The sequence below is a fragment of the Watersipora subatra genome, chromosome 6 (assembly GCF_963576615.1).
Source record: "Watersipora subatra chromosome 6, tzWatSuba1.1, whole genome shotgun sequence".
Lineage (NCBI taxonomy): Eukaryota > Metazoa > Bryozoa > Gymnolaemata > Cheilostomatida > Watersiporidae > Watersipora > Watersipora subatra.
In genome coordinates this window covers 38,872,528-38,885,240 of record NC_088713.1, presented here as the reverse complement: position 1 = coordinate 38,885,240, position 12,713 = coordinate 38,872,528, and the positions used below count along the sequence as shown (strand labels likewise).

The following is a 12,713-nucleotide window of genomic DNA, read 5'->3' as shown; positions in this document are numbered from 1 at the left end:
CTGAGGTTTTATGTTAATATAGTTATTCCTCTGAAAACGGTCATCTGGGGCTAACTACTAATAACTTTCTTATAAAAATTACAAAACATGATAATATGCATTGAAATATTTGAAATACTTTAGATTTATTTTTGCATGTTATTGCTTACATATTTATACTTGTTGGAGTAAAACACCACTTATTGCTACTTTCTAGATTTGATAATCACCATGCCAAAATTCTCCCAGGAAGATTCGATAGCTTTTAGTTTTTATCCTTATTTATTATTTACAGCTTCTCAAAGTTGACTCTACTAGAAAAGCTTGATCTTGATTGGAATAACTTTTCTAATGGACTATCAAATGTGTTTGGCAATCTTGGTAACTTAAAAAAACTGAACCTTTATAGATGCGAGCTAACATCTCTACCAGAAACGTGAGTAACATTTACAGAATGTTAATCAGTCTAGCTATCATTTTATCAATGGTAAAATATAGTTGTCGTCAGAGTGCTTTACATTACGCTTACCGACTTTTGCTGCTTTTTTATGAAAATTTCTCAGCTCCCCACTTTTCAAGGTCGTAATTGATGGAAATCTTTGTAAGGGCTGTTTAGTGAATCACTAAACTTGCGCTTGTATAAAGAGTATAAAAATATATTTCACTCAGAGTTCAGAACTCGATGTTACGAGTGTTTAATAGAAACTCTACTATATCTAGCAACTATATTCATATCGTGTGCCAAATCACAGTGGTTACTGAAACAAAATTTTATCTGATGCCTGGTCGCTCTCTGCAACAACCACTTTAAAGAACGAATCAATTAGAAACTTTACGGTTTGTTATAATTTAAGACTTCCCATAATAATTCAAGGTAGATTTTTTTGTCAGTTAAGTTTTTTTATTTGGAATTCACATGCTGCACCCATTTATTTTTTTCTATCGACCATCTTTTTTGCATGATTTTTTGGTAGTTTTGAAATATATCAAACAAGTCAAGCACTGCGACATTCACAATTAGTTATATTGTATTCATAGCAGTTCCTTTTCAGTAAATGGATTTAGGTGAGTTCGCATTTTGTATTCGTATTTACTACTGCGATGTTTTATACACTGTTCTCTACAACTGCAGAAAATATTTGTTGTTGAATGGCTAAATGTTATATGTTAATATTATTATTCATTTGAAAATACTCATCTGGTCTTAACTACCATTAACCCTTTTTGTGAAAACTACAATTTGTGAGAATATGCATTAAGATGCTGAACAATTTTGACTTGAAGAGCTCAGCGCTACAATTGCCTAAGTCACATAATGTCCAATTCCATCAGCGGCTTATTAAAGATTTAAAGTTTATGGTAAATCATACTAATAGCTTTTTTGAAACATCTTTCACACCTTTCTTGACTACTTTGTTAACTTGACATTTGACATGAGTTACAAAGTTTTTTTAAAAACAGTAGGCGAGTAAGCAAAAAATTAATTATGGACTTGGGTACTTTTCACTCAAATCCCGGACTTGAGTACTTCTTGTCCGCGACATATCGCTGTGGCCTAATACAATGCGCTAAAATGCTAGTATCTGACATAATACAAGACTTTGCAATATAATGTATAATCAGAATATCTAATGAGGTTATATTATGATAATATGATACATGACTGGAACATTGAGATAATTAATACTAAAAGGGGCGACATGGAGAGTATAATGTGACTAAAATAATAAAACGAAACTATGTAATAAAGTAAAAGTTCTGCGCTCTACTCCCTATCATCATCATCATCATCATCTAGATCTGCAAAGGCAGCACTGTATGGTTTAAGTTTGTCTTAAAAAGTGACTCTCGCATCTAGATGTACATGTACATGGGAGAGAAGCGCCTTCACATCGTTGTATTTAGCCTATTTGATCGCGAGGAAGTTTCCTGGTAGATAGGCCTGGCCAAGATTGGTAGAGTTGGTGAGATTCACCATTTTCATTCCTCTTTTCAAGATGATAACTGGAGTGGAACAGTCAGCTGTCATGGCAGTTCGGCTTGTCACCGTCTTTCCAAGTTGGACTCGAACCCCCGAAATACCGCAATACCAGTTACTGCTTTTACAACGGGCTCGTAAGCATCTTTATAGTTCATGACAGTTATAACTGGTGTGTCATCTGGTAGCATATCATCTGTCAATGGGTGTTCAACAAAGGCTATCCGGAATGGTTTCTGTTGGTCATTCGTCTTTATTAGGTTGACCCACACCGACGGTAAAGTCACACGGTCCTTTTTCATTCTTCTTTTCTCGATGCGTCCAAAGTCTCTGTATAATAAACACCTCATGTTGGTGAACGTGTAAGATTACAAGATTGAAATATATTTTTTCTCGTAATAACGGGAACTTAGAATCACATAACCAGTAATAACATCTACTCACCGGTCACAAGGCATATGACTATGTCCTGGTAGAGGGTACTTTACTTCGATCTCTTTGAGTGTGCATTCAGCCTTGTTGACTAGGCCACAGAGATATGCGTAGATGTATCTGAAAAAAATAGAACACATGCATAAGCCTATCATTCTCATACTAGAAATATAACAGTACAACGCTTTAAAATGAGATATGTGTAACTAACACTGTCATGACGTATACTAACCTGTTCTTATTTTGCGAGAAGCAGTTGTCAGCAAAGATGGTCAGCTTAGAAATATTGTCCGGAGGCTTAGATATGTAATCGTCAAGGATTGAAATTACATCATTAGGGCCCTTCCCAGCATAATGTTCCGCATATAAGTACATGTAGGGCTGATCAGTAACCATGCTGTGTATACATAGCTTGTGTATCTATAGCTGCCGCTTGTAATTTTCTTGGCTAATTCCAGTTAATGGGAGTGGTAAGTTCTTTTCGTAGTCCATGCATATCACATCTGTATTTCCAGCCAGTTTCGCTGCTTCCGAATCTTCTTTCATTTAGACATTGAAGACGTCTCCCTTTCGAATGTGGAGCTCGTGTTGCGCCGTCAGCTCTCTAGCTTTCTCAGGACCTCCACCCGCCTTGGCAGCTTTAATATCTGCGGTGAAATTTTCACATTTGTCACAAATATCACTGCAGGAATATCCGAATGCTATGTCAAACTCAAAGTTAAATATATCGTGGTACAGCCAGTATTTGACATCGTTACACTCTGGCGTATCTCGTATAAATAGCCGGTGCATTTCAGCAATGCTGAGTTCGGCATCAAGGTAGCTTTTATTCTCATTTTTTGAGCGACTATAATGACTCTCACGTGCTGGAAACTGCCTGATATGAGATCTTATCTTATCTCGAATATCTTCTGCAATCTTTGGATGGTTTCCATGATTGCCACGTCCATCTTTGATGTCTATTGCAAAGTCGAGAACCTTTTTCTTCAACCGTGACTCTTTGATGCCAAGTGTGCCACAAAAAGCTGACTTGCAGACATCTTCTGTACATGTTGGTAATGTGATAGAGTACGTGTAACTAGTGCGCTTTTTAGCGTCATCTTTGCGTGGTCTTCTTCAAATCTGGGCATCAGGTGTCACTGATATGCAGCCACGTAGATATATATTTTGTCCATTGTGATCTGGTAAAGCATTGAAGTCTTCAAGGATTTTAGACAGTTCAGCTGGCGAAAACTTAGTGTTACATTTGCAGCGACACTGCACCAGCACCTGGACTTTTTCAGCCACCGCTCTGCCTCCATAAGATACATGCTGCTTCCCTAGAACAGATATAAGAAAATTAATATTAATATAAACAACATGAACTTGACACAAAAATCACAAAGCAGACACTGCACTCCACTAGGTACTCTGACAGTTACAGTGACACAGGAACCTGCAGGATTGATTGGAAAATTTATGCAGAATTATATAATAATATTAGTGGTAAAGATTTTATTCTAGGGCTCATTATCATAGCCTCCATATATTTCATCCTTCTATTTACTGAGATAAAGCTGTAAGGAATGATTGATGAACTAGGGTCAGCTTGTTTGCTTGCCCATGAGTGAATCACACTCACACTCACAGTCACATCACACTGACAAGGTAGATTGCTAGTTTCAAAAAGGTTGGTAAAAGCTTTGAAATAGCAATTGGCTGTATTGTTATCAAATTACCTGCAGTCTTGGCTGTTTTTATTTCATTTCTTTTTCACTTGATTGGGGTATATCGTCTCTTCTTATCTGAATTTGGCTGCTCATTCTCTCTATTCTCATTTATATCAACATTGTCAGCCATTTTGAGAATCAACAATGAGTCACATGACTTCAACAATACACATGATTGGCCAACTATGGAGTTATGAACTTATAGCTTACAATCCTTGGACTTAAGTACTTTTAACTAGGAGTAGGATCCACTCCTCATAATCTCACTGCTTTAAACAGAGACTTAAGCACATTTTTCGTACAAAACAAGTGAGGACTATGTTGATTACACCCAGAAAAATTTACAAGAGATGACACTCAAATTTTTTGAATTTGTGACTTAAGCACTTTTAGCACTAGCCTCTTCAATTTATCTTTTTATATATATACTTGTTTGAGCAAAAAACAACTCGTTTCTACTATTTGGATCCAACAATCATCACACCAAACTGATCCTAGGACAGTTCAATATTTCTTAGTTTTTTGTCCTTATTGATGATTCACAGCTTCTCAAAGTTGACTCGATTAAAAAAGCTTAATCTTTTTGGAGAAAATTATTTTTTGTTGGGGTACCAGATGTTTTGGTGGTTTTATGTTATTATAATTATTTCTCAGAAAATGGTCATCCGGTGCTAACTACTAATAACCTTCTCATAAACATTACAAACCGTGATAATCTGCATTAAAATATTTAAAATACTTTAAATTTATGTTTGCCTATTCTTGCCTACATATTTATAGTTGTAGGAGTGAAGCACAACTTATTGCTACTTTCGGGATTTGATAATCACCATGCTAAAATTCTCCCAGGGAGATTCGATAGCTTTTAGTTTTGTCCCTATTTATGATTTACAGCTTCTCAAAGCTGACTCTACTAGAAGAGCTTGAACTTTCTAGAAATATATTTTCTGGTGGACTATCAGATGTGTTTGGTGATCTTGGTAACTTAAAAAATCTGAACCTTTATGGATGTGAGCTAACATCTCTACCAAAAAGGTGAGTAACATCTACAGACAGATGATGCTTTCAGCTATCATTTTATCAACAGTATAAAGAGTTGTAGTCAGTGTTCATTACATTACGCTTTCCAACTTTTGCTGCTTTTATATGAAGGTGTCTCAGCTGCCAACTTATCAAGGTCCTAATTGATGGAGACCTTTGTAATGGCTGTTTGGTGAATCACTGAACTTGCATTTGTAAGAAGTGTATAAAAATATATTTCACTCAGAATTCAGATCTCGATGTAGCTAGTGTTTAAAAAAACTCTACTCTATCTAACAACTATATTCATATCATGTTTAAAATCACAGTGGTTACTGAAACAAAATTATATTTGATGCCTGGTCGCTCTCTGCAACAATCACTTTAAAGAACGTATCAATTAGAAACTTTCCGGTTTGTTATAATTTAATACTTCCATTAATAATTCAAGGTAGATTCTTTTTGTCAGTTCAGTTTTTTTATTTGGAATTCACATATTTCACTCATTGATTTTTTTCTATTAACCATTTTTTTCGCACTATTTTTGTGATATGTTTTTAAATTTGTCAAACAAGTCAAACACTACAACATAAAATACTTTAGATTTATTTTTGCATGTTATTGCTTACATATTTATACTTGATGGAGTGAAACACCACTTATTGCTACTTTCTGGATTTGATAATCACCATACCAAAATGCTCCCAGGAAGATTTGATAACTTTTAGTTTTTATACTTATTTATGACTTACAGCTTCTCAAAGTTGACTCGACTAGAAGAGTTTGGCCTTTCTAGAAATAACTTTTCTAGTGGACTATCAGAAGTGTTTGGTCATCTTGGTAACTTAAAAAAACTGACCCTTAATAGATGCGAGTTAACATCTCTACCAGAAACGTGAGTAAGATTTACAGACTGGTAATGCTTCCAGCTATCATTCTATCAAAGGTAAAAGAGAGTTGTCATCAGAGTGCTTTACATTACGCTTACCGATTTTTGCTGCTTTTAATGAATATGTCTCAGCTCCCCCAATTTTTAAGGTCTTAATTGATGGAAACCTTTGCAAGGGCCGTTTTCTGAATCACTGAACTTGCATTTGTAAGAAGTTTATAAAAATATATTTCACTCAGAGTTCAGAGCTCGATGCAACGAGTGTTTAATAGAAACTCTACTATATCTAGCAGCTCTATTCATATCATGTGCAAAGTCACAGTGGTTACTTAAACAACATTATATATGATGCCTGGTCACTCTCTACGACAATAACTTTAAAGGATGAATCAATTAGAAAATTTACAGTCTGTTATAATTTAAGACCTCCATTAATAATCCAAGTTTGATTTTTTTGAAAGTTTAATTTTTTTATATGGAATTCATATATTTCACTCATTGATTTTTTTTATCAATCATCTATTTTGCACTGTTTTCATGGTGTTTTTAATTTTGTCAAACCAATCAAGCACTGCGACCTTCACTAATTGCTATCTTTTTTTCACAACAATTCCTTATCAGTAAATGGATTTAGGGAAGTTTGCTTTTAGTATTTGTATTTACAACTGCAGAAGAGATTTATTATTGAATGGCTAGAGGTTATACGCTAATATTATTGTTTCTTTGAAAACACTCATCTGGTGCTAACTACCAATGAACCTTTTCGTAAAATTTACAAACTGTGATAATACGCATTGAGATACATTTAATCTTTTGAATTTACCTTTACATATATATACTTGTTTGAGCAAAAAACAACTCATCGCTGCTATCTGGATCTAACGCCAATCATCACGCCAAACTGATCCCAAGACGGTTCAATATTTCTTAGTTTTTTTCCTTATTGATGATTCACAGCTTCTCAAAGTTGACTCGATTAAAAAAGCTTAATCTTTTTGGAGAAAATTTTTTTGTTAGAGTACCAGATGTGTTGGTGGTTTTATGTTAATATAATTATTCCTTTAAAAAGGGTCATCCGGTGCTAACTACTAATAACCTTCTAATAAAAATTACTAACTGGGATAATATGCATTGAAATATTTATAATACTTTAGCTTTTTTTGTGCATGTCTTTGCTTACATGTTTATACTTGTTGAAGTGAAACACAACTTATTGCTACTTTCTGGATTTGATAATCACCATGCCAAAATGCCCCCAGGAAGATTTGATAGCTTTTAGTTTTATCCTTATTTACGATTGACAGCTTCTCAAAGTTGACTCTATTAGAAGAGCTTGAGCTTTCTGAAAATAACTTTTCTAGTGGACTACCATATGTGTTTGGTGATCTTGGTAACTTAAAAAAACTGAACCTTCATGAATGCTCGCTAACATCTCTACCAGAAAGGTGAGTAACATTTACAGACTGATAATGCTTCCAGCTATCATTATATCAATTGTAAAAAGAGTTGTAGTCAGTGTTCATTACATTACGGTTACCAACCTTTGCTGCTTTTTTATAAATATGTATCAGCTGCCAACTTTTCAAGGTCCTAATTGATGGAAACCTTTGTAATGGCTGTTTTGTAATTCACTGAACTTGCACTTGTAAGAAGTATATAAAAATATATTTCACTCTGAATTCAGAGCTCGATGTTACGAGTGTTTAATAAAAATTTTACTTTATCTAGCAACTATATTCATATTGTGTGCAAAATCACAGTAGTTACTGAAACAAAATTATCTCTGATGCCTGGTCACTCTCTGCAACAACCACTTCAAAGAACGAATCAATTAGAAACTTTACAGTTTTTTATAATTTAATACTTTCATTAATATTTCAAGGCAGATTTTTTTTGTCAGTTTAATTTTTTTATTTCGAATTCTGATATTTCACTTTTTTTTCTATTGACCATCTTTTTTCAACTGTTTTTTCGGTATGTTTTTAATTTTCTCAAACAAGTCAAGCACTGCAACATTCACCATTAGTTATATTGTATTCATAACAGTTCCCTATCAGTAAATGGATTTAGGTGAATTCACATTTTGTATTCGTATTTACTACTGCGATGTTTTATACATTGTTCTCTACAACTGCAGAAGATATTTGTTATTGAATGGCTAAATGTTATATGTTAATATTATTGTTTCTTTGAAAATACCTATCTAGTCTTAACTACCAACAAACTTTTTTGTAAAAATTACAATTTGTGATAATATGCATTGAGATACTCAACATTTTTGGAATATATCTTTCTATATATATTCTTGTTTGAGCAAAAAACAAATCGTTTCTGCTATTTGGATCCAACAATCGTCACACCAAACTGCTCCCAGGACGCTTAATGTTTTTGGAAAAAAAAAATTTTTGTTGGAGTATTAGATGTGTTGGTGGTTTTATGTTAATATAACTATTCGTCTTAAAAGGGTCATTCGGTGCTAACTACTAATAACATTCTTATAAAAGTTACTAACTGAGATAATATGTATTGAAATATTTAAAATACTTTAAATCTATTTTTGCATGTTCTTGCTTACATATTTATACTTGTTGGAGTAAAACACCACTTATTGCTACTTTCTGGAATTGATAATCCCCATGCCAAAATGCTCCCAGAAAAATTCCATAGCTTTTAATTTTGTCCTTATTTATGATTACAGCTTCTCAATATTGTCTCGACTAGAAGAGCTTGGCCTTTCTGGAAATAACTTTTCTCGTGGACTATCAGATGTGTTTGGTGATCTTGGTAACTTGAAAAAGCTGAACCTTGATACATGCCAGCTACCATCTCTACCAGAAACGTGAGTAACATTTACAGACAGTTAATGCTTCCAGCTATCATTCTATCAATGGTAAAATCGAGTTGTCGTCAGAGTGCTTTAAATTACGCTTTCCGACTTTCGCTGCTTTTTTATAAAAATATCTCGGCTTCCCCACTTTTCCAGGTCTTAATTGATAGAAACCTTTGTAAGGGCTGTTTTGTGAATCACCAAACTTGCGTTTGTAAAAAGTGTATAAAAATACATTTCACTCAGAATTCAGAGCTCGATGTTACTGGGGTTTAAAATAAACTCTACTATATCTAGCAACTATAGTCAAATTGTATCCAAAATCACAGTGGTTACTGAAACAAAATTATATCTGATGCCTGATTGCTCTCTGCAACAATAATTTTAAAGAATGACCCATTTAGAAATTTTACAGTTTGTTATAATTTAAGATCTCCATTAATAATCTAAGGTTGATTTTTTTTGTCACTTTAATTTTTTTTATTTGGAATTAACATGTTTCACTCATTGATTTTTTTTTGTCAATCATCTATTTTGCACTGTTTTACGGTATGTTTTTAAATTTGTCCAACCAATCAAGCACTGCACCCTTCACTATTTGCTATATTTTTTCGCAACAATTCCTTATCAGTTAATGAATTTAGGGAATTTGCTTTTAGTAATCATGTTTACTACTGCGATGTTTTATATGAGGTTCTCAACAACTGCAGAAGAAATTTATTATTGAATGGCTAAAGGTTATATGCTAATATTATTGTTTCTTTGAATATACTCGTCTTGTGCTATTAATGAACCTTTTTTTAAATTTACAAACTGTGATAATATGCATTGAGATGCTTTTAATCTTTTGAATTTATCTTCCTATATAAATATACTTGTTTGAACAAAAAACAACTCATTGCTGCTATCTGGATCTAACGCCAATCATCACACCAAACTGATCCCAGGACGATTCAATACTCCTTAGTTTTTGTCCTTATTGATGATTCACAGCTTCTCAAAATTGACTCAACTAGAAGAGCTTGACCTTTCTGGAAATAACTTTTCTAGTGGATTACAAGATGTGTTTGGTAATCTTGGTAATTTAAAAAAGCTGAACCTTTATGGATGCAGGCTAACATCTTTACCAGAAAGGTGAGTAACATCTACAGACTGAAAATGCTTTCAGCTATCATTTTATCAACAGTAAAAATAGTTGTAGTCAGTGTTCATTACATTAAGCTAACCATCTTTTGTTTAGTTTTCATGAAAATGTCTCGACTGCCAACTTTTCAAGGTCCTAATTGATGGGAACCTCTGTAATGGCTGTTTTGTGAATCACGGAACTTGCACTTGTAAGAAGTGAATAAAAATATATTTCACTAAGAATTCAGAGCTCGATGTTACTAGTGTTTAAAAAAAACTCTATTATATCTAGCAACTATAACAAAATTGTGTGCAAAAACACAGTGGTTACTGAAACAAATTATCTCTGATGCCTGGTCGCTCTCTGCAACAGCCACTTTGAAGAACGAATCAATTAGAAACTTTACAGTTTGTTATAATTTAAGATCTTCATTAATAATCTAAGGTTGATTTTTTTGTCAGTTTAATTTTTTTATATGGAGTTCACATATTTCACTCATAGATTTTTTTCTATCAACCATCTTTTTTTATCTGTTTTTTTGGTATGTTTTTAATTTTGTCAAACATGTCAAGCACTGCGACATTCACTATTTGTTATATTCTATTCATAACAGTTCCGTATCATTAAATGGAATTAAGTGAATTCGCATTTTGTATTCCTATTTACTACTACGATGTTTTATACATTGTTCTCTACCATTGCAGAAAATATTTGGTATTGAATGGCTAAATGTTATCTGTTAATATTATTATTTCTTTGAAAATACTCATCATGTCCTAACTACCAATAAACCTTTTGGTAAAATTTACAATTTGTGATAATATGCATTAAAATACTCAATATTTTTTGAATTTATCTTTTTATATGTATATACTTGTTTGAGCAAAAAACAACTCGTTTCTACTATTTGGATCCAACAATCATCACACTAAACTGCTCCCAAGATGGATAAATATTTCTTAGTTTTTCTCCTTATTTATGATTCACAGCTTCTCAAAGTTGACTCGATTAAAAAAGCTTAATATTTTTGGAAAAAAAATTTTTTTGGAGTACCAGATGTGTGATGTTTTTATGTTAATATAATTATTCCTCTGAAAAGATTCATCCGGTGCTAACTACTAATAACCATCTTATAAAAATTACAAACCGTGATAATATGCATTGAAATATTTAAAATACTTTAGATTTATTTTTGCATGCTCTTGCTTACATATTTATACTTGTTTGAGTGAAACACAACTTATTGCTACTTTTTGGATTTGATAATCACCATGCCAAAATGCTCCCAGGAAGATTCGATAGCTTTTAGTTTTGTCCTTATTTATGATTTACAGCTTCTCAAAGTTGACTCTACTAGAAGAGCTTCGCCTTTCTGGAAATAGGTTTTCTAGTGGACTACCAGATGTGTTTGGTGGCCTTGGTAACTTAAAAAAGCTGAAACTTCATAGTTGCAAGCTAACATCTTTACCAGAAACGTGAGTAACATTTACAGACTGGTAATGCTTCCAGCTATCATTCTATCAATGGTAAAATCGAGTTGTCATCTGAGTGCTTTACATTACGCTTACCGAACTTTGCTGCTTTTTTATGAAAATGTCACGGCTCCCCACTTTTCAAGGTCGTAATTGATGGAAACCTTTGTGAGGGCTGTTTTGTGAATCACTAAACTTGCGCTTGTAAGAAGTGTATAAAAATATATTTCACTCAGAGTTCAGAGCTCGATATTCCTAGTGTTTAAAATATACTTTACCATACCTAGAAACTATAGTCAAATCGTGTGCAAAATCACAGTGGTTACTGAAACAAAATTATATCTGATGCTTGGTCGCTCTTTACAACAATAACTTTAAAGAATGAATCAATAATTTAGAAAATTTACACAGTTTGTTATAATTTACGACCTCCTTTAATAATCCAACGTTGAATTTTTTTGTCAGTTTAATTTTTTTATATGGAATTCAAGTGTTTCACTCCTTGAGTTTTTTATCAATAATCTATTTTGCACTGTTTTCATGGTGTTTTTAAATTTGTCAAACAAGCACTGCAACCTTCACTAATTGCTATCTTTTATTTACAACAATTCTTCATCAGTAAATGGATTTAGGGGAATTTGCTTTTTGTATTCGTATTCACTACTGCGATGTTTTATATGATGTTCTCAACAACTGCAGAAGAGATTTATTATTGAGTGGCTAAAGGTTATATGCTAATATTACAGTTTCTTTGAAAATACTCATCTGGTGCTAACTACCAATGAACCTTTTTTTTTAAAAAACACAAACTGTGATAATACGCATTCAGATACTTTTAATCTTTTGAATTTATCTTTCCATATATATACTTGTTTGAGCAAAAAACTACTCATTGCTGCTATCTGGACCTAGCGCCACTCATCACTCCAATCCGATCCTAGGAAAGTTCAATATTTCTTAGTTGTTGTCCTTATTGATATTTCACAGCTTCTCAAAGTTGACTAAATTAAAAAAGCTTAATCTTTTTGAAAAAAAAAGTTTTGTTAGAATACCAGATGGGTTGGTGGTTTTATGTTAATATAATTATTTCTCTGAAAAGGGTCATCTGGTGCTAACAACTAAGAACATTCTTATAAAAGTTACTAACTGGGATAATATGCATTAAAATATTAAAAATACTTTAGATTTGCTTTTGCATGTTCTTGCTTACATATTTATACCTGTTGGAGTGAAACACCACTTATTGCTACTTTCTGGATTCGATAATCACCATGACAAAGT

General features: G+C 33.0%; 1 protein-coding gene across 1 annotated transcript in view; it reads left to right on the top strand.

The window, feature by feature from the left end:
* The first annotated feature begins 3,954 nt into the window (after positions 1–3,954).
* Positions 3,955–12,713, top strand: part of LOC137398237 (leucine-rich repeat-containing protein 1-like) — a 22,046-nt gene continuing 13,287 nt past the window's right edge. Inside the window, exons 1-6 of the mRNA XM_068084344.1 lie at positions 3,955–3,971; positions 4,993–5,133; positions 7,312–7,452; positions 8,706–8,846; positions 9,828–9,968; positions 11,295–11,435. Of these exons, the coding sequence (XP_067940445.1) occupies positions 3,955–3,971; positions 4,993–5,133; positions 7,312–7,452; positions 8,706–8,846; positions 9,828–9,968; positions 11,295–11,435 (722 nt within the window). The remainder of the gene's footprint in view (positions 3,972–4,992; positions 5,134–7,311; positions 7,453–8,705; positions 8,847–9,827; positions 9,969–11,294; positions 11,436–12,713) is intronic.